Raw genomic sequence first — 21938 nt, 5'->3', positions numbered from 1 at the left:
AGATGGGCATCAATTGTATACTGCAACCAAAGAATGAAGAGCAAGAAACAGTAACAACCTGAACACACCCACACAATAAATCTGTCAGAAATTAGGTACCCTACACTGTAGTTCAGAATTCTGCCCACAGGTCACCCTTCCCCCTCCAGCCAGCTGTTAAGGTACTTCAGTTTTTAAAAGTAACATTCTTCCTACTACAGTTACAGACTCAGCCAATCTAGATCTAAGGAAAAGCCCTCAGGTAGGGGAACTGGCAGGGAAACAGGATGGACAATTTCACGCCCTAAGGCATCAGCGCTATTTGCGCAGATTACGGACATAGCTCCTTTGCAGCCCTACGTAAAAAAGGATCCTCCTCAAGAGAGGATCATATTTACCTACTTATTAGTGACTTGAAATATAAACAGCTAGCACAAATGCCACAAGCACTTACTCTGTCCATAGCTCAAGGTGTCATGAAAAGGAGATATCTCCCCAGCCAAAGTCTTCAAGCAAGGAGATGAATATACACAGCTTCAGGGCCTTAAATTTAATCTCAAAGCGTCAACTAAGTTGAACAGCCAAGAAATTCTGCTCTATTATGACAATTCCAGTTCCTGACAACCCAGTCAAAAGAGCAGAGATAAGCTAAAAAGCCAGATCTTCATTTCTTAGCAGAGGAATCCTGTTCTCAATCTGTATCATATGCAGACTCATCGAGACACCTACATATTGTACATCTCCCAGCAACATGAATGGCAGAGGTTTATTAACCACTACTACATTACTCTTGTCACACTGTGCTGTAAAAGCTAGACCCTTGCTAACAAGTACACAACACTGTTAATTTGTTATGATCTCCAGAACTATTTAATGGGATCATGCTATAGATGTGTCAATACACAGAAATCCCAGAGTCCAGTTTTCAGTCGACCCTCCATAAAACACAGCAGACGTTTTAAAAGGTTAGGGAGCTCACCTCCAGAACTCACAAGCATTGAGTCTATTTCAAACAATTACTGAAAAATACAGTGGCATATTACTGAAACTTGTTTACTTTCCTATTTTTCAAACAGCTTGGCTTTCCTCATATTTTTAAAAGCATTTTATATGCCACACCACAAACCCTTTCTCCAAGACAGCTCTGGCACCACTCACATCAGCACATTGACCAAAATTTATCCCATCTGACTTTACTTGTCCTGCTCTGGGACAAAAAGGGGGGTGACCTGCAAAATACCATACCTCTTTCATAGCTGTAGTCTATTTCCCCTACATACTATGTCACATGATTGTATTTAGAGCAGGTAGCAGAGGTAAGAATTCACGGCTTCAAAGCTGCAAAGCAAGTGACTTAGCAGCCAACAAACAGCCTGAAACAGACTGGAAAAGAATGCGAGGTCATCTTTGGTTCAGAAAGCTGGTCTGAAGAGGCAACAAGTCTTGGCATGTAATTCTTCCCCTCCTGACCCACTGCATTGTTAATATTAAAGATGAAGATAGCCATGGCTTGCACTTTGGAACTCTGCTGGCCCTGCCAGAATACATTCCCATGATTTCAAGATCACTGTGTGCCTGGGAAGAAATGGATAGTCAAAAGCTCATAATACCACAGCTAAGACCTGCTTGCTTAAATGCTGATTTAAAATCCAGAAGCTGAAACACACTGTATACAAAGCACTATTGGGATACATACACCTTCTGCAGTGATTCAGTAAGTGAAGAAAAGGAGTTGTACTACGTGATTTGATAAGTCCTGAAAGATATGATCAAAGGACCAGCTGCTGGGTACCAAATAGCTGCTCCTTCAAATTGGATCTCAACAGTGAGTTCAGGAGAGGATAGAAAGGCCAGCAGTACACCTGCAGCAACCATCAAGGGATCAGTTAAAATACATGTGGAAAAAACAACGTGGTTGGAATAAATAATCTAACAGAAGAAAGGGTCACTAGAATTACTTAACTTTAGCCTTGCAATTATGGGAAGAGCAGATCGTCAGAAGGATTTCATTGGGATTCTGGCACCTCCTGTGATTACACAGACTATTTCAGCGCAGACTTTGGACTGCTTCTCTGGGTGGCATGTGATGAGCACTGGCTTACAGCTTTAATTGAAATTTCCTCCCAGGAGCTCTAAATGAATTTTTCAGGGTCGCTTCCAATTCATTGACACCCCTGGCTTCTCATTGCATGCAACACAAGCCTACCATGATGCAGAGACCACCACAGAGAAGGACACTTTTTAAGGTATGTAGTTCACATATCCTCAAAAAAAAAAAAAGTAATGGGATCAAAAGAATGCAGTCTGACTCAGCATCAGCTCATTCCTGGTTTTCTTACCTGCTGTCTGGTGCTTCAACAAGGACCCACTGCTTCCTCTTATATAGGCCCTTTATCTCAGTTCTTTCTCTGAATCTGTAAAACAGAGATGCATACCTCTGAAAAGCTTTTGCTGGCATAGAACTATTGACATTTGATGGATGATTCTTTTCAGTGGACAATGTACACCTGGCATCTCTCAGATCTAGGTCATTCTCAGCCTTGCCAGACTTGCACATCATCTGCACACTGTGATGCCTACCAATACAATCTCCTGCACATCTACAAATCTGTTTATTAGCAGTTGATCTTTTACCCTGCTCCATACAGTGTGCTCAAGCCCAAAGCAAGATGCAGTTCAGTATTTACTGTTTGCCTGTTTTTCTTTAGATTCTTCATATGTTCCCAGGGTCCACTCACTAATTCTACAGCAGGAAGCATCTCTTCCACTAGAGAAGGTGTCCACACTGGTAGAAAATTTCCCATCCCCCCCTGCCAGATTTGGCACCAGACAAGTACTACTGCCTCCCTTCCAGTTCTGCCTCTGCCAGTGATACTCTGGTTCTCTGACACACACATGCTGGCGCAGACTTGTTCCACTTTCCAGCCCCTACTTCAGCAATGCTCCCTGAACAGATACTGCTTTCACATCTCCTCACTACTTAGCTCTCCCATCACCCAAACAAGGCTACACCTTGCACAGACCTAGCCTGGCCTGCTGCTTCCATACCTGTGCTGCTCCCCACCACAGGTCTCTCCCCCAGGAATGAGAGCTCCCTAAAGCCCTGATGGCAGAGGCAGTAGTACTACCAGCCTTCCCCATGGGGACGGCCTCTTCCTCAGGGCCGTGGCTGTGGCCCTACCATACTCCCGCACCCGGCCACCACCCGCCCCCCACCCCGCCTGGCTGACTGCCCTTGCCCAGGGTGTGAGCAGCCCAGACCCGCAGCCCTCGGGGAACGCGACACCTCCTCCCGACCCCGGCCCACACACGGGAACAAGGAGGGAAGCCCGCCCGGGAAGCCCGCCGAGGCCGGGGGCGCAGGGGGCCCCGCCTGGGCCCGGGCTCAGTCCCGAGCCGGTCGCGTTCCCCGCTCCCCGCCCCTAGGGCCCCAGCCCGGTTCTGACCCGGTGGGGCTCGGCTCCGCCCGGGCTCCCAGTGACTTTGCGGCCGGTTCTGCCAAGGTTCGGCCCCACCTCGAGCCCGCCCCAAACTTTGCCCCCGCTCGGCTCGGCCCCACGCTCTCGCTTCACGCCGCCATTTTGCCGCGGGGCACGCCGGGTAATCCGGCGGAATCCCCACGCCGCAGCGCAGCTGCGTCATCGGCCAGCACGTGAGGGGGCGGAGCAAGGCGTGGCGGCGCGCGGCGCGTCCCCCCCGTCACCGCGGCAACACGAGGAGAGGGGCGGGCCGAGGGAGAGGGGCTACGGGACGAAACCAACGGGGCCGCGCGGGGGGGAGGGTCGGGTCGGGACGAGCGAACCTGAATGCCGGAGGTGGGGGGGGGAGGAGGCGGTGCCGAGGGCATGGCACAGGGGCAGAGCGGCTAACCGGGACCCCGTGCCCTCGGGTGGGAAGCTGGCAGGGTGAGGTGTCTTCAGATGTGTTGAGGTACACGGGGTAGCCCGCCGGCTGCTCGGCTGCAGTCCGCAGCACTGCGCTGGCAGAGGCCTCTCGCCCGGCTGGGGAAGGATGAAGACCTTGCCTTGTGCTTCTGGAGGCTACAGCTGAGCAGCCGGGCTGCAGCCTTTGGGCACCGCAGCGGCCATCTCCGAGGTTACAGAGTTGAGAGCAGACCTTGAAAAGAGGCAGCTCAGCCCCTGAGTTGATGAGGATGGCAGAAAAAAGCCTGAGGGTGCACTTAGGACCCCAAAGTGATCCACCCACTCCAGGTCTTTGCCAGCCAGGACAACTCACTGGGATCCAATGTCCAGGGTTAGCTCCTTCCCCTTGTTATGTGCCTCACTTTCTGAGAAACACGGTGACAGACTGCAGCACATCACAGCCTGTCACGAGGGAAGGGTCCTCCATTCGAGGAGAAGGGGGGGGGGGAGTAAATCGGCAAATCTACGTACAAGCCTCAAGGACAACTGCTGCATTCTTAAAGCAGAGGGGCTGAGGACAGTGTGTTCTAGTCAAAGGTGAGCAAGGGCTAGTCCAACCTGGATGCCATTTAGTAACGTGCTTTGGTCTTCATTTGCAAAATCTTCCACTCTGTTATTCTGGCCTTGGGACTTCAAGAAGTCAACACATTTTAATCTTGAAACAAGCTGCTCCGTTTATTCCACTCCGAGTACCTCATACAGGTACTTTGTTGCCTCCAGTGTCTGGTGAATGGACTTGCTCACCTTCTGCCCCCTTTTCCTACTATCGTTTCTTTCACAAACATCTCCTGAATTGATTATTCACATGGTAAATATTGGAGCCCACTCCAGAGGAAATTCGTGTGGCTGACAACAGTCACGATAGTGTTTGGATGATGTGCAGCGTTTACGAAGCCTTCAGGTTCGCATTCAGGTAGTACCAGCTTGCAGCGCTGCAAGCTCTGCACACACAGTCCCCTCTCTTACACAATAAAAGACAGATGCTCAGCAGGACCCTGCTTCCATGACCTTGGGAATATTGTGCAAAAACCCCTGCTGCACACCCAGCAATCGCGTCTGCACCACGCCACGTGTCAGGCAGGGATATTTCAAGATAGCCTGCGGTCCTTGTGCCCCCATAAATTCTCCAAATCCTCCCTATGCCGGCATCAGATAACAATCAGAAGGACAATGGCTTCAAGAATCCAGGCTGCCCATCTGCTCTGCACTTCCAGATTCTTGCTTCCATAGCACCAGCTGATGAAATTTTCATAGCTGATGAGGTTTCTCATTTCCATCAGGCCTTGCTGCCTTGGAGCCGTCACAGTTGTGGTCTGTTCAGGTTTCTGTGCATGTGCACTGATGGCAGCAATGGCTGAAGTCCTTTGCTTTCTTTGGCGACCTGTCAAAGTAGGACTTCAAGCTTCTTGCAAGTCTAGGTGAAATAAGCCCTGCGGGAAGCAGAGAGTTTGATTTTCAGGTGCTCTCAGCATTTACTGCTTCCGTTAAACTCAGCCCTTCTCAAAATCAGATCCCAAGGCCATACAGCCAAAGGGAGACAGGAACTGGGCTCGGTATGCCTGAACACCCAAGCACTGAAAAGCACTCCTTCCTCAGATCCCAAAGGCCTTGATTCCCACTCCGTCTCCACACACATCCCCCATGCCTTTTCCTGTATCCGGTATGCTTGTGAACTGGACTCACCACTGCCCTGAGCCCAGAGATGTGACATGATGTGGAAGCATGACGTTAGGTTACATTATGTTCATTTATATAACACCATTCATACCAGAGTGCTGCTCTCTGCTAGAGCCAGTTGCTTGCTAAAGCCTCTGCAGCGCAATTAACAAGCACCAGGTAATCTAACACTTGACTCCCAATAATCCTTTTATTTTAAGTGGCCTCTGGCGGATGTAAAGCAAACAGTCCTGGAAGTACATTTGAGATTCTCTCAAATACCAGCTGAATTTATGACCCTTAGTGAAGAGCAGGGAGGAATCTCTTCAAAATACTTTCCAGCTGGCAGCACTTTATATAGACCCCTGTAACTGTATAAAAGGAATCCCTGGAGGGGCAGGTGCCACCCTGTGGAGGGACAAATCCCTCTGAAGTACCTACGGTCTCGGCTAGTGAAGAACTAAATGCCAGAAATAAAGTTTCCCCACCAAAAGAAGGCAGTGGAGGGTTGGTTCCTCAAGTTCCTCACCAACCCGGGTCAAGCAGGGAAGATGGTGGATGCCAGACCACCCTTTGGTGGCTTGGAGGCTGCCACCTGCCTTAGGGTTGCGTGAAGTCCCATTTCCTCCAGCGCGGGTTCCGCAGTTCTGAAGGGACCTTCTCTGCTGCTTCTCTGACTGCAGCTGCTCAGAGGATCCCCCAGTAGACCTCAACTGGGAAATGCTCAAAGACAGAAGAGGTTTCATGGATGGGCTGAGCCCACCAAAACCAAAAAACACCAAGACGTTCTGAGCAGAGCTTGCACTCTGGGATATGTCAGTACAAGAGGAGCTCAGCGCACAAAACCAACAGCATCTTGGGAACAGTAAGATCAGTGAAACACAGCCAGCCTGAGACAGCCAAACAAGTCTGTGGATGCAGAATTGGACAGCTAACATCCTGCCAGCATGCCTGGAGCGTGCATGTACCAGAAGAATACAACCCACCAGTAAAACAGTTCCTAACAACACCCATGTAGATAATCCAGTCCATCCCATTCAGGGCTCAGGAAGACACAACCCTCAAAACTTTGCTGTCAGGATCCCCAGGCACCCGTCACAATTGGGATGTAATTGTGCTGGGCACTGCACAGAAAGACAAGCAGACACAATATCCTGCCCCCGAGGCTTGAATCTCTGAATCTTTCTCAAAGCTTCTTTGCCAATACGGGATGGAAGACGGAGGCAGAACCAGAGAATGACAGAAACCTACCACCACAGTACCCTGGTGCTTGGCATGGCTCAGTGGTTTCATGACACTACGAGGTTTGAGCAGGGAGGCAAAGCTCACACTGGTATTTCAGGCATATGTAGGGGCATTTTCCCCCAGCCTGTACACCTGATGAATACATTGCGCCCCAACACTTCCCCACTACAATTGCTGCCTGTGGGTGTTCTGTAGATTTATTTGCATGTGTATAAAAATATAGTAAAATAATGATGGTAAAATAAATAGATATCAGTGACCCCTGCTGGCCACTTCTAATTAGCCATAAAACGGTGAGCAACAGTAGGCGCTCACCTCTTGCCCTGCCCCTGGTGCAGTATCTTATTGTGGAGCAGGGAGTGCAGAGCCTGGCAGCGGTGGATTTGTGCTCCCTGCACTCGCTTTGCACCGACTGCATCACTCTCAGAGGAAGGCAGGAGAAATCAGGGTCTTCTGGCCTCAAGTATTTGGTTGTGGCATGCCCCTCATCTCTGCCCACTGCCGCCTCCATGCCACGCTCACCTCGTAAGCCAGCTCTCGCACTGAGCCCAGCTCAGGTGCCTCCAGCTCTCACTCTGTGTGGCTCCAGGGCTCTGCAAAGGACTATGTACTGGGATGTGACCTTAGAGAGGTTATTTTGAGAGACAAAGCCAGTTCCCACTGGGATCCACACCACAGTTACCACCGGTCCCTGGAGTGAGCTCCCTGCAATAGGAGCTGCCCCAGCACTGCGGTTTCTCCTCCCATCAGCCTCACCCAAGCCCTACCAACGCTCCCGGTAAAGCCTTTGCCCCAGCAGATGTTAAATCCAGCATGGGTGCTGCCATGCAACAGAGATGGAAAGGCAGTTGCCTTCCCATGCCAGCAGTTTATCCCTGTGAAGGAATGGAGAGAGATGGCACAGGGTCAGTATAGCTGGTCCAATGCAAGGCAAAGCCCCATGGGAAGCAAAGGCTGGAATCACGGCATCAGCCTCAGACTGAGACTTGAAGGGCTCTGCCTCCCTTCCCCTTTGTCAAAACTTGTTTAGCTTGTCATGCTAATAAAGTGTTTGAAATTAAACGAGTTAAAAGTATGTGGAGAAGAAGGGGGAGGATGTCTCACTGGAGCACAAAGGGAGGTGGTGGAGGGGTTAGGTGTGAAGCTGGCTCTCCCTGATGTGCTCAGGCAGATGGGGCTTCATCTAGGTCTGGGGCAGCACACTTGCCTGTGTGAGGGAGGACACTGCATGCCGGGGTGTTGGGGGCGGCACTTCACCAGGGTGCACAAATGGGGGCAAGGATCTGATCCCCAAAGCCTCGGAGGGCAGAATAAGGACTCGCAGGCTCTGTCAGGCAGAGGCACGTGGCTGTGTGATGCTGAGGAGCACTCCTGCGTGCCTAGCGCGTGCCTCCAGCTCAGAGACCTTTTTTGTGTGTGAAATCCTCTGCTCTGCTCTCCTCGCTCAGGGACAGGTCCGGGCAGGCCAGGGAGGAATTACCTTTCCCTAGGACACGCTTGGTGCTTGGCTGAACGCACTGCTTCCCTGCTTCACGGGAGCTGCTGAAGGCCAAGGAGCCAGTCAGTCTGCAATTAGCTTTCCCCCCCCGCCACTGCTCATCCATATCCCCTGGAGCTGCTAATTATGGACTCCTCTCCTCTGAACCCAGGGTCCAAGCCTTTCTAAGCACAGGCCATACCTTTGCATGACCTTGAAATTCACTGCAACAGGCTGTCCTGCGAGGTTTTGTGGCAAATGCCAAGATCCACCAATTTCTGTAAATACCCAGGAGCAAGTTCAGAGGCAAGCACCAAGGGAGCTCAAAACATTTGCTTTAAGTCCCGTTAAATGCTTGTGTGCTCCCGGTAAGATGAAGAGGTTTCATTGCTCAAGCTGCCAGCTGGAAAGGGAAATGGAGAGGGCATGGCTGGAGGTGGGCTTTGAGGCACTCGCAAGTGTGTGCCAGCAAAGGGAAAGTCTGGCAGACGTCTCCTTCCCATTGCCATGCTTCCAGACCTCTGCCCAGTGGAGGGAGGCTGATGAGGGAATGGGTACAGCCCCTGAAGTCTGTGTCCTTGAGAGAGCCCTGACATTAGCTGTCACACACGCACACCAGGGGAAGCCAGAAATCACAGAGCAAAACACCTTCTCAGTGAAATCATGGTGCTTTTTTGGAAGAGGATGACTCAGTCTTTTGAGCTGTGGGGGCGCAAGGTAAAAATCTTTTCTCTAGTCGCCCTTCATCATATATAACTCAATTTCTTTCCTCTCTCTTCAGATCTAAGGACTCCTTTTGCCTCCAGTATCTAATCTATTTTTTTCCCCTCCTCCCCTGTCTTGTCTTGAATAGAAGTACTGGGGTGGACTCAGGGAATCTATATCTCAAAATAACGTGTGACTTAAGCTTACTTTTCCAGCTCTTCACAGCAGGTTTGGGGGCTGCCAGGCACTGAACTCAAGTCCATTACACCCACACTCCTACACTCAGAAGACGTGTTATAATGGAGCAGCCCAACAGACAGTCACATCGTTCCAGCACAGCAGCAACCTGGAGGCCGGTGCAGGATACAGACACCCCTCAGGAAGCAGCAGCCCTGGCAATGAGGGACTCCACACAGCTGGCTCGGAGCAGAGGAGAGGAGAGCTGGCAGTCACACTTGAACAGGGGCTGGCACTTGGCTCTGAACACTCAGGAATCACCTCTCCAGGACATCTCACAGGCACCACGGGAGCATCCAATACAGTCCCATCCTCCCTTGGCCTTAGTGATGGGAAATGTATGCTGGGCCACCCTTTTGTCCAGTGGGAATGTATGGATGGTGCCTTCTCACACCCAGCATCCTTCCTGTCCCAGGGTCAGGTCTGCATGGCTCAGAGGAAGGTATAGGCATCGCTCTGCACACAGTTACTGCCCTTGTGGAGAGCTGCTCCTTAGTCCATGGCCTCATTTTCAGTGCTCTAAAGCACGAGATTTTACAGCTCTTTGGAGTTCATTCCTATTCATTCTCGATATCTACACAGACATCTAGACATTTTTAAATGCATGCCTCTTCTCATTACCCAGTGGCAATGAGTTACCCAGATCATCAGTGTTTAGGATAAAGGCAATCCTTCCTGCTGTTCATTTTGACTGCACTTACACTGCTGATTTTGCCGTGTGTCCTGGCAGGCTTCAAAGGATGCAAATAAAAGAGGCTTATGCCAAGCCTAGAGAGTGTTCCCAGGGACTCCGCGATCATGGGGAATGTGACACTGGGCTTGGGCAGCATTCCTGGAGGCTTTGGGAAAACACAAAATACATCCCGGGGTAGCCCAGGGTGGCTACCCTTAATGCAGTACTGAAATGGAGGAGGGTGAATCCCAGGGCAGCTCCCGTATGCTGAGGTACCCTTTGCAGGGCCGCCAGGTTAAAGGAATGAGGTACTTCCACCCTCAGTGCCATTTCTGGTAGCCTCAGCTTCCAGACTTAGTAAAGTTTGAAGGGCTTTTGGAGGCTGACCTGTACTTTTGCTACTAGAAAGTGATGGACTCACCAAGACCGTAGCTTGGCCTTTTCTCCATCATTCTCCAGCTCTGCCGCTAGCCCTGCTGTTGAGAGCAAGTGTTGTCATTGTCCAGCCACAGCCCATCCACACCCCACAGAGCTGCAGATCTTTGAGATGGTGCAAACTGGGAGGGAAGAGCGAGGAGGTTTTCCACCTCTGACCTTCACCCTCTCCCTGCTTCTCTTTTGCCTGCCCCCTCCACTTCCCCACTGCAGGCACAAACACCTACTGCCCATGGAAGCTATTTCTAAGCAATCCCGGGCATCTGGAGAATGAGGCTCTGAACAAATATCGGAGCGTGCGTGTGTAGTGAGCGCGCACACGCACACACACAGAGCCACAGTGCTGCTGCAGAGTCAAATATAGACCTTGGGGAAGGGGGAACAATGGCTGGGGTTGGGTTACATGGCTGCAGGGCCAGTGAGCTGATGATGTTTGTTGTGGGCTGGGGTGGAATGGGAACAGCAAGGGGGGTGGGATGGCAGAGAACATTTGTCTTAACCCAGAGACCCTGTGCTTCTGCTGTGCGTAAGGCGAGAGGGTGATGCGGAGTGCGAGCTGCGGGAGAGGATGATCATTGGAGTTGGCAGCCTGGAGGTGCTTGCTGCCTTTCTCCAGCTGGTTTATGCTGCTCCTCTGCCTCCCTTGAGGGATTAGAGCAAGCAGGAACCAGTGCGTTTCTCCAGGCTTCTGCACAGGAGTTTCTTTCTCGCTTTGCTCTGGGGAAGGCTCCTCAGTGGAAAGAGGCAACATCACCTGTTTCCTCAGCTCAGCATCTGCTGCTCATCCCTGATGTCCGGCTGCTTCCAAGGTATAGGTTCCAGACACTGGAAGGAAGGGAAACAGCTCCAGCTGGTTTTGACAGGTAATTCCTCCCTCTGTATGGGAGTAGTGATGGTGCATTGTAAGGATGTCCAGGGAGGGATCCTGTGGCTGGCATGCACTGGCGGGGGAGATTGTGGTGACAGATCATTCCTGTTCACACTCCAGGTCCCTGCTTTGTGGGATTTCCTTCACCGGAGGGAACAGCAGCAGAGGGACTCTTATGGCTAGGAAAAAATCCTTCCTAATTCTGACCCAGCAGCTGTTCCATCCGAGACGCCTCTGGGGATGGCATGGCAGGGATCAGAGCCCAGTAGAGCAAGGTCTAAGCCAAGTCCGGGAATCCCCTCTTCAACACCAGTTTCTTGGGTCTGTAAATAGAGCTGCTCCGCTTGAACCACCCTGGGCAGCCCAAGGGCTTCTGGGGCTTGGGAGTGTGTCTGGGGGTGGGACAGCAGCCCTTCTGTGCTGAGGAAGGAGCACACCCAAGGTCCACAGTGTCTGGGTTCCCTTCTTATCTCTTCCGTCTTCTTCTGTACCCACATTCATCCCTGCCTGCTTCTGTCTGTGATGCAGACACTTGCATCACATCACAGACACTTCTGTACTCACATGCAAAACCAAACCTAACCCCCAAACCCCATTTCCTCAAATATGCCTTTCCCCTGCTCTGTAATTGCACCCTCATTTCTATTCTACATTCCCCTGCCTCAGTGTTCAGGTCTCCAGCAGCCAGCTTTACCTTCTCAGCCTGCAGGTCCCTTGCTCCGCAACACAGCTCTCGCCTTTGAGAGAAGCAGCACAGGGAGATCCACGTGTTCTGCTCCACTTACTGCAACCTAATCCCATCTCCATCTCCCACAGTGCTCATGTTGTGGACACAGATACTTACGGGCAACAATGTGTGCAGGGACCCCTCCACAAGCACCCTCCTACCTGCCTGTTCAAATGCACACATAGCATCCAGAGGGCTTTCTTAGGTGCATTTAACTGTGTGAGGTTTCAGAGCACGCAGGCATGGTTGTGCAATGGCATTACAGCACGGCGTGGTCAGGACCAGGGCAGATCCCAGCAGAGGAGGGCAAGAGCAGGTGAGGATGTCACAGGTGCCATACCTAAGGCAGCCGGTGTAGACAGTAAGGTTTCAAAGAGGAGGTGAGGGTAAGGCTGAGCAGCCTACATTCACTGTTGGAGGGGGCCTCCAACCATGACTGGCAGAGCAAAGAGTGCAAGGCAGAGTGTTGTGGGGATCGGAGGAGAAGACTGGAACCTCCCAGGTCCTAGAGCATCAGTCACTGAAGGAAAGGTTGATTGGTTTTGAAATGAGTACCAGGAGCTGTGCTTCGCCCTCAGCCTCCCCCTTTCCCTCTGTTGTAAGCCCCAGATAAGGTGTAAACCAGGACTCAGAAGCAGACTGAGCTGGATGTGAAAAATCAGGGGATGAGAATGGATGAAGAACCACAAGAACCATCTCAGAACAGTGGGTGCACACCTGTTCCATGCATACCTGGGGAGCCAATGGAGCAGCCGGAGATTTGGACCTCCCTGGTTCTTGGGGACCTTGGAGCAGTTAGGTGGGGTGAGGGAGACAGGAGGAGGCAGGAAGGACAGGAAGCACAGTGCGCCTCTCACAGTGCGCCTGGTGACAGGAGAGCAGGAAAGAGGCAGGAAGGAGGCAGCACCTATAGTGATGGGCATGGTGGGAGGGTCCCATGCTACTGTTCAGAAGGTTTGTGTTGTCCAGACCTGCAGAGGATGGAGCAAGCAGGGGTTTGTAGTCAGAGCCAGCAGAGAGATGGGCTATGAGGGGGCTATTGGGCTGTCCTGGGGCACTGGGGCTGCCCACAGGTGCTGCAGGATGTGTGGTGCTGATGGGGCTGTCAGGAGCTGTAGAAGACCAGGGAGACTGGAGAAGCTGAGAGCAGGGATGGGTTAAGCTTTGTCTGATGAGATGAAATGGAATGTGGAAGCATCCAGGTAACTGCCAGTAGGACTTGGTTCTTCTTCCTTCCTGGTGAAAAAACAGCAAAACTCATGGGGTGAGGGCTGGCTGAGGTGAACTTGTGATCTAATGAAGGATCGCTAGAACCTTTGAAGGTGACAGATATGATCTGGTGAAGTACCAGCAAGGCCATGGAAGGTGAGGAGAAGAGCGGGCAGCTGTCCCTCCTGAAGATGTGACAGCCCAGCCCCTCTCCCAGGGCTGTCGTATTGTACACTGGGGAGCTGGTGTCCACAGCTTGTGAGCGGCAGTGAGAGGAGTGCCAGGGACCACTGAATGTCTTCATTCTTGTAGATTGACAACTCCACTTTGCACCTCTACCTTAAGCATGGGGCTTCCTAACCCTGCTGTTTGCCAGCCGAGCTGTGTTGGTAGCCTCTGAAGCTGGCAGCGAGGGGCTGCAGGAGGCTTTTTTGCTTGTTTCAGACAATGTGAATGAAATGAAGGCTGGGGTCACCCCACACCCACTGCTGACAGAGGAACCAGGCTGCGAGGAACCAGCAGCAGCGGGCCGGGGCCCCTACCCGAGCATGTGTGTGCAGCTGCAGGGGGCTGGGCGGGGGTTCCCGCTAGGGCAGGGCCGCGCCGGGAGGACACCCCCAGCCCGGGGCAACCCCTGCATCCTCTGCGGGCCCCTCCTGCGGACGGGACCGGTGACTCTCGCAGAGGCAGCCCCCCCCGCGCCCCTCCCCGGGGGCAGTGCGGGCCCGCGTGTGGCCGTGCCGGGCCTCCCCCTTCCCCATGCCCACGGCGGCGGGAGCAGGGCAGGGGTGAGCGGGCAGGGCGGGCCGGGCCGGGGGCTGCCTGCGGTTTGGGGCGGCGGGAGGCGGGATGTCCCGGGGAGGGAGCGGGGATGTGCAGGCACACGCAGCCGCTGGCAGGCGGCCGGGGCTGCACGGCGGCGGCGGGCGGAGCGGAGCGGCGCGGCGCGGAGCGGCACACGCGGCGGCAGCTCCCTCCGCAACCCCGCGCCTCCCCAGCCCCGCCGCCGCCGCGCCGGGCATGGCCGCCCCCCACCGCCGCGCCCCGCGATAGCCCCACGACACGCCGCGTCGCCGAGGTGAGCAGGGGACGGGGGACGGCTCTCGGCGGGGACCCGCAGCCCCCTTATGCCCGGGAAGCCCTCCGCTGCCGCCGCCTCCCCGGCCGCAGGGGGACCGGTGGGGCCGGAGCGATGCTGGGCTCCGCGGATCGTCCCCTCCGGCCGGCCTTGGGGTGGGGGGAAGGCGGGCACCCCCGTGGCCGTGACCCTCGGGGGGCACTGGGGGCTTGGGGTGGTCCCAAAGCCGCAGGGAAGGAGGGGAGAGGCAGGAGCGCGGAGCCGCAGCGGCGCGGCATCCTCCGGGTTCCCACCCCTGCCCCTGGACCCGAAGCCCCAGGGGTCCCTAGAGGACCGCATGCTAGGGGCAGCGTGTATTAGACTGGGGGTCCCGGGGGGTCCCTACACTAGGGCAGCGCGTGATAGCCCCCTTCACGGGGTTTCCCTGTTGGCCCCCAACACTGCAGAGGTCCCTAATATTCCCTACGGGAAATTTAATAGTCCCGAGGGCCATCCCTAATAGCCTGCAGCCCCTAGGGGATGGTAGCCCGCAGCTCGGTCAGGCGCTAGTGGAGGAGTGGGACAGAGGGAGCTCCCTCCCTTGCATCCCTCTGGCCTAAAGCCAGGCCTGCCTGGGTGCTGCTTGCACCTCCCTTGAGCACCAGCTGCCCCTCAGGATGCCCCCTGCGCCCTGTCGGGGTCCGGGGGGTCCCTGGGTGGGAGCTGGGAGCAGCAACTGTGGAGTGGCTACATCAGGAGGTCCAAGAGGCTGTGCCTCGAGTGCGAAAGCTGTGGGAGCCATGGGGAAAAATGACCTCTGCAATGACATGTGGTTGAAGGTTGAGCTCCCCACAGCCCTGAAGGAAAAGGAGATCAACTGCTCAGCCCTAAATTACTTTATAAGTTTCATAGGAATTGCTTCACCCTCCTCTGAAATGCAGCAGCTGTGCGCCACTGCCCAGTGCTCTTGGGCAGGAGGCGAGGGAGGGTCCTCGAGCGTGGTGACAAGAGGGCTATGGGCAGAGAGGATGCAGCAATCTGTGCTGGAATTCGGCTGGGGCAGTGACAGTAACATCCCGTAGCCTCTCTGAAAATGCTGCATCCTTCACTGGTGATGGTTTGTTTGCTGGAGAGATGCTTCGAGCAACATCATTGCTTTTGTGGGCTATTTTGTCTGGCCCAGGCAGGTGAGGCCCTTATCAGGGATCCCAAAACCTCTTTATGCAATGCATGTGTACATGTGGGTGGGTTGGAGGACTTCTGTTCCCATCTATGAAGTCTTTCACGTAACTATCAACCAAACACAACCTTCCCAAGCTAAGGAGTCAAGCTGAAAATGGAATGGCCCCTGTCCATCACACCCACACAACTGGTTGGAGCCTGCTCCATACCTTCACCGCTCTCCTAGTACAACTGTTTAACCCCTCCCATCTCATTATAGTAATATATTTATGATATCACCCTCAAATTTCCTGCCCTTAACAACCCCAGGAGGCTGGGAGGGAATGAAGCGATTTTGGAAAGTATTTAATGTTATTTCAAGAGGGCAGGAGGCGGTCGGAAAATAGATGGGTGCAGGAACCCTGGGCTAACAGGGCTCTCTGCAGGACAGCCGAGGAAAAGGACTGCGCCTAGGGAGAGGTGCGTGTTTGCCTTTCCTATCTGGGGCTGCAGCTCGGGTCTAGTGCCTATCACTTCACTCCTTTGCTTGGAAAATGGAATAGGGCTGCTGTTTACCACCTGCTAGATCCACTGGACTCCCTTCCTTCCTGAAGGGCTTGAAAAGCAGCCTGGGTGCTGTAAAAAGACTCAGCCTATCTATTCATTCGGACATGCACAAGGGGGATCTTGCTTAACACAAAGCTGAAGTCCCCCAGATGAAGGTCCCCACAGCTGGGATGTTCTTTTCTGGAGGATTTGGCTCTGTTGACAGCAGCTGGCCGGGGTAGGTGCTCTGAGATGCCGTGTAACAGCCTGAGATATTGTATGTTCAGGGTGGAGTGTGCACACTCAGTTCTCCTGTAGAGTACATTTTAAAAGGCTTTTTGATTCTTGGTGCTCCAACATTGCCTTAGAGGAAGGAGCCTGGAAGGACAGAGAGGAGCGTGGTGACAAGTCTGTACAAAATGGGATGTTTCAAGTCAAAACTCCCAGGTAGCGAGGAAGGGATGCGTGAAGCGAAGCTGTGGTGTGAGCCAGGGGATTTTTCTGAGCTTGCTCTTCTTCTCTCTGTAGGTGTTCATCTCGGTGGGGCCACGCTGACCATGCTCAGGAGCTTCTGTCTCCAGCTCATGTCCTTGGTTTGGATTCTCTTGGCCCATCACCAACTTGCCCATGGTGAGTCTTTGTAGACATGGGTACTTCCCTTTCATATCCATCTTTCCAAACGTACTCTTGGCATTGCTGCAGTCCTCTCTGTTTTCCATGCAAAATAAAGCTGGTCTGACCTGGAAGAGCGGAAAATGTTGCTCAGTCACCCAGTACCTGAGGGGTGACTGGTGGCAACTGTAGAGACCCTCACTCTGATATCCATGGGGGTTGCGGTGCCTGAGCAGACCAGCAGTGAGGGATCCCACTGCTCTGTCTGTCTTGGGGTGAATGGGTCCCTAAACGGATGAGCCTGTTTGGAGAGGCAGGACAAGGGGGAAAGAAGATCCCAAACAGAACAGCTAATTGTCGATCCTATGAGACAAAGTCCTTTCCCAAAGATTAGTTTGCTCTTACACTACTCCAATGGGCAATGAGGTGTTTCTCTCCCTGCTCACGTCCTAGGGAGCATATCACACAGCCTGGGGGAAGTCAGAGTATGACTTTTGGCATGGAGACTTTAACCTGCCTCTGTCTGGGATGGAGGGGCTCAGTCAGATAAGGGTGTTTGTCTCCTGGGCCTGGCCTGGGATCACACTAGGCTCCTGCAGAAACCCCCTGCCTCCTGACATTCGCTGTGGCTTTACTGTCCATGGAGGCAGAGAGTGCCAGCTCCCTGTTGGGCTAAGATGCAAGCAAGTGATGAGGGAGAGAGGAAGGTGAAGATGAAAGAAGACACCTTGCTGGAGAAAACAGGCCAGCGTTGAGCAGAGGATGAGAAGTGGCACAGCAAGGCCAAGGCTCAGTTACAGCTTCTGTTGCCTTTAAATAAATAAACAGGACTTTAAATAAATAAACAGATACCTGGCTCCATACCTCCCCATGCCAGAGGGGAGTGCTGGCAGCTGCATTCTGGAGGAGGCCAGAAGCCCTGACCAGACCTCTTTGTGCTAATGGCTGTCCCTGGGGACAGGTACTTCCTGGGAGATAAAGAGGAACCATTCTTCCCATTTCCATCCTCAGTCCTTTGTGCCCCTTGCAGTACCTGGCCCTGAGCTTTCCCACCATGCTTGCTGCATGACTGAGGTCCCCGCTGAGTCAGGCTCTATTATACAGGTCGCCTTAATGTGCAGTGTGGTGTGCTGGGCAAACCCAGCTCTTCCTCAGAGAGGCCTGAAGTCTATGGGAGGCAGCAGAGAGGTGTGGAGATGATCGGAAACCAGGTAGTTTTGAAGCAGGGTCCCCTTTCTCAATAAAGGCAGTGTCATTTCTGCTTGGGTAACTGTGAAATCCTCATCTCTCATGTGGCATCCAGCCATTGAAAGGAAGGTTCTGGGGAAGGGCATGCTGAGTGCTTAGGAAGTAAGAAAAAAACCCTGTGAGCCAGAAGGACCATGGGCAGATCTGGAGTCATCTGTGGTCTCTGCTTAACCCAACTCCACCCGTTTCCTGCCTTGCAGGTGATGACTGCAGCGAGCGCTGTAATCTTGCCCACGGCTGCTGCGACCAGGATGGGAAGTGCAGGTATGGCCTTTGGGAGGGTTTCCCAGCGCTGCCATATCTGCGGGAGCCCTGCACAGCAAGCAGCCAGCTGCTCCATAGCCCCTGCTTGGGTTTTACCATGCTGCCATGCCCTGTCCTCCTGCAGGTGTGACCCAGGCTGGGAGGGCGAGTACTGCGAGGACTGCGTGCGTATGCCGGGGTGTCTCCATGGGACATGCCACCAGCCTTGGCAGTGCATCTGTCACACCGGATGGGCCGGCAAGTTCTGTGACAAAGGTGAGTCCTGGCCTGGACATCACAGCCTCTGGTGCTGGGGGCAGAAGCCCAGCACACCCTGCATGGACAGGTGAGCCGGCCTGGCCAGCAGCCCCACAGGTTATGCTGTTGGGCTGCCAGGGAGATGGGATGTTGCTTGGCTGCCACATCTGGGCAGAATAGGTTAGGCAGCCAGCACCTGCTCCCTGGCTGCATGTCAAGAGTTGCCACAATACCAGCCAGCCTTGGGACATGGAGCAGCAGGCTCACTGCCTTTCCCATGCTGTGGCTGGGCTCCGGGCAACACCTCCTGCTTTCCCCAGGGCTTCCTGCCTGTAGCTGTTGGCTGGTGGACTCCCCTCCTCTGGCCTGAGAGGCTCCTCTGTGCCATGGGGTCTGCACTGGCTGCCCAGACAGCATGCACAGCACCTTCACATCGTGCAGATCTGCAGGATGATTTGCTTTCTCTGCATCCTGAAGCCTGTGCACTTTGTGGACTGTAGCTGGGAGACATCACGTAGGCACTGCATTTCTATTGCAGATGCCTGTTGGATGGGTGGAGGGAAAAGCTCCTGCAGTTTCTCCATCCCCACTGGGTTTCACTGGGTGTGTTTGAACTGAATTGGCCACATTGCCCCTCTTCTCTTACTGATTCCCACTTCTTCCTTTCCCCTCAGACATACACATCTGCGAACACCAGTCCCCCCCGTGCCAGAACGGGGCTCAGTGCATCTACGATCGAGACGGGGAGTATTCTTGCCTGTGTCCCGAAGGCTTCCATGGGAAGGACTGTGAGATGAAGACGGGGCCATGTGAGAAGGCAGGGTGAGACACGGCAGCGAGGGCAGTGACATTACAAACAACATTAACTTTGGGCCATGCACTGCCAAGGGGTGGCCCTGCTGGGCTTGTTATCTGTGGATTTCCATGTGCTAATGGAGTTAAGCCAAAACCACATTTGGCTTTGGTTTAGCTGTGTGCACCGCACAATCCCACTGGGGCAAGGTCATTGGTGTCGTAGTGGGGATGAGCTGACACAGGCCATGCCTTGATGGAACGTCAGGAGGGTGCTTTTCCTCTTCAGGTCACTTGGCTGGAGACCCTCCCTGGTGGGTGTTGGGCCCGTGCACAGCCACAGCCCTTGGGGATGTCCCTCAGCCTCTCACTTGGGGAGGTGGAAACTCCTGTTTGGGCTTCTCTTTGAGATAGTCCCCTCATGGAGAGACGGTGCCGGACCCACTGTTCACACGAGCAGCTCTGTGTGCTCCCCTTCCTGGGGTGGGGAAGCCGCTTGCTCTCCATGGCCGTGACACTCCCTTGCTGTCTCCACGCAGGTCTCCATGCAAGAACGGGGGGCAGTGTCAAGATGAAAACGGCTTTGCCAGCAACTTCACGTGCCGGTGCCTGGCTGGCTTCATGGGGGCTTTCTGCGAGAAGGACGTGGATGACTGCCTGATGCGTCCCTGTGCCAATGGTGCCACCTGCCACGACGGCATCAACCGCTTCTCCTGCCAGTGCCAGGTGGGCTTCGAAGGGCGTTTCTGCACCATCAACATCAACGACTGCGCCAGCCAGCCATGCAAGAACGGGGCCAAGTGCTACGACCGCATCAATGACTATGACTGCTTGTGTCCTGACCGCTTCACTGGCAAAACCTGCGAGATCCCCGTCCCCGAGCCCACCTGGGCTCCCCCCTACCACCCTGTGAACCACGACAGCAGCGGAGCTGTGAAAAGCACCACCAGCGAGATGCCGGGGGTGACGCAGCCGGAGCCTGTCAGGACCGCGGTCACAGGGCGGCGTGTGGGCAACCACAGTGAGAAAGAGCCGGGGGGAGGGTTGTTGAAAATCTCTGTGAAGGAGGTGGTGACCCAAAGGGACTCGGGGCTGAGCGAAGCCCAGCTGGTGACAGTGCTGGTGTTCGGGGTGCTGACAGCGGTGCTAGTCCTCATCACCGTCCTGCTCCTGCTGAGGAACTGGCAAAGGGGCCGCCAGAGGTCAAACTGGTGCCAAAGCCCTTCCCAGGCTGAGAGGAAGCTGCATGACCAGGAGTGTCAGGTGGGCATGCTCAACACCGTCCTGATCGAGCCCAGGAAGACAACAGAGCTGTGAGCTGGGAGGACAATGAGCTGGGCCCTGGCACCAACCCCTTTGAACTGCACCTTGGGGAGCTGCGCCAGCACAAGGTGGGCAGCAGGGAAGGGCTCCCAGGGCAGCAAATGCATACACAAGTCCCCTGGGCATCCAGCACTGGTGTGATGGCGCTGCCTGGGTCTGAGCTGTGTGCTCAGACAGCACCCCATGGGCACCTGAAAGCAGGGCTGCGATGGGCGAGCCCTGCAGGGGAGCAGTGACATGCTGCTTGCAGCAGCCCGTGCCATGCGGTGCCGGTATCGTCCACTGTGCGCCCTCAGAAACAGGACAGGGAGTGCAGAGAGGGCACAGCCTTCTTGCAAACCCGAATTCTGCCAGGCCCTTTGTAACGTCTCTCTGTGACTATAGGAAGAGGGCTTTGTCCTAATTTCCATTGGTACTGGGGTATTTCTTCTGGGGCCTTCAGGACGATTGTGGCTGCACAGGCCTCCTGCCCCAGTACTGGAAGGGGTGGCTCAGCTGTTTCTGGAGGCTGTCATTTCAGATGCCATGTCCCTATGGAGTGAGCAAACACCTTCCTTCCTTGGCCTTGTGGTTCTCTGAGCCAGTTCAAAGACACTCTGGAGATCATTTGGCGTCCCCTCATGCCCTTCTGCCCTGGGTGATGTCCCCTCCTCTTGCTCTCAGACTTGGGGTTACAAACACTTTCTGTACTTTCCTGCTGATGATCCAGCGATCTTCTTGCCCCGACTTACTGAGCTGTCCTTTTGGGTCTGGCCACAAATGACCAAGCTCCTTGCCCACCCCAGTGTGCACTTCTGCCTCACCATTTTCAGGCAACGGGGAGCACGGCCTGCTCCCTTCTGGGGTCCTCCAGGCCTGAGCTGGTCCTTCTCATATGCCCTCACAGGTGAAACTGGAGATGGACAAGGCTGGAGACGTGCTGTGGCAGGTTAAGTAGCAATATAAGATCCAGATCGTCCTTTTTTGTCCCAGTTGCTCCAAGACAGGCAGCTCAAATCAGCCATTGTAGTGTTTCTTGATACAGCAAAGAACTCCCCACAGTGGATGTGAGGACAGGCCACCGAGCCTAAGGATGACCACAGGTAGCATAAGATACTGCCTTCATCACTGCTAAAGCACAGCTAAGAGGCAGTAAGTAGATGGCCAGGTCACCTGGCCCTTGTACTAGGTCTGCTCCTGCCTGCACTGTTCTGCATGTATGCAGCAATGTCCCTGTCAGGGCCAGGGCTTTCTGAGCCTCCACACGGGCATGAAGAGCTAAGCAGTGGGGTGAAAACAACCCCACAACGCAAACCCTGCTACTGGCCTGTAGGGTTGCAGAGCTGGGTTCAAGATGTGTGAAGGGAGCAGACAGAGGACTGAGCACTCAGCCAGGAGGGAGACCTGGGAGAGGCGACTGGGGCTTCATCAGAAAGATTATATTTTTAATACATGGATGGATGATGTACCTTTATCAAATAAAACAAATACAAGCCCAGAAACAGTGTATCAGAGAATCATAAAATAATTCAGGTTGCAAAAGTGACGTCTGGACCCCAACCTGATCCCCAAACTGAAAGCAGCT

General features: G+C 54.0%; 2 protein-coding genes across 4 annotated transcripts in view; one reads left to right on the top strand and one right to left on the bottom strand.

Annotated features, from left to right (window-relative positions):
* TJAP1 (tight junction associated protein 1) overlaps window positions 1–3603 on the bottom strand; it is a 38337-nt gene extending 34734 nt beyond the window's left edge. For both annotated transcript variants that reach the window (XM_061365915.1, XM_061365913.1), the window contains exons 1-2: window positions 3426–3603; window positions 2319–2393 (exon numbers count right to left, since the gene is read on the bottom strand). The gene's annotated coding sequence lies outside the window, so the exon portion shown is untranslated. The remainder of the gene's footprint in view (window positions 1–2318; window positions 2394–3425) is intronic.
* A 7212-nt stretch (window positions 3604–10815) lies between these two features.
* Window positions 10816–21855, top strand: DLK2 (delta like non-canonical Notch ligand 2). Of its 2 annotated transcripts, none has more exons than XM_061365909.1 (6): window positions 10816–11193; window positions 16427–16528; window positions 17959–18022; window positions 18147–18277; window positions 18934–19081; window positions 19591–21855. In XM_061365909.1, the coding sequence occupies exons 1-6, from the start codon at window positions 11121–11123 to the stop codon at window positions 20366–20368; spliced, it is 1296 nt and encodes a 431-aa protein (XP_061221893.1). In that variant the 5' UTR covers window positions 10816–11120; the 3' UTR covers window positions 20369–21855. The 2 variants fall into 2 exon arrangements, with proteins under 2 accessions (XP_061221893.1, XP_061221894.1); XM_061365910.1 differs by lacking the exon at window positions 10816–11193 and adding an exon at window positions 14058–14212.
* The last annotated feature ends 83 nt before the right edge of the window (window positions 21856–21938 follow it).

The sequence above is a fragment of the Neopsephotus bourkii genome, unplaced genomic scaffold, assembly GCF_033783945.1.
Source record: "Neopsephotus bourkii isolate Nb327-2 ecotype Australia unplaced genomic scaffold, CSIRO-AGI_Nbou_v1 NB_1292, whole genome shotgun sequence".
NCBI classification, from domain to species: domain Eukaryota; kingdom Metazoa; phylum Chordata; class Aves; order Psittaciformes; family Psittacidae; genus Neopsephotus; species Neopsephotus bourkii.
This window is presented reverse-complemented; position numbering and strand designations above follow the sequence as displayed.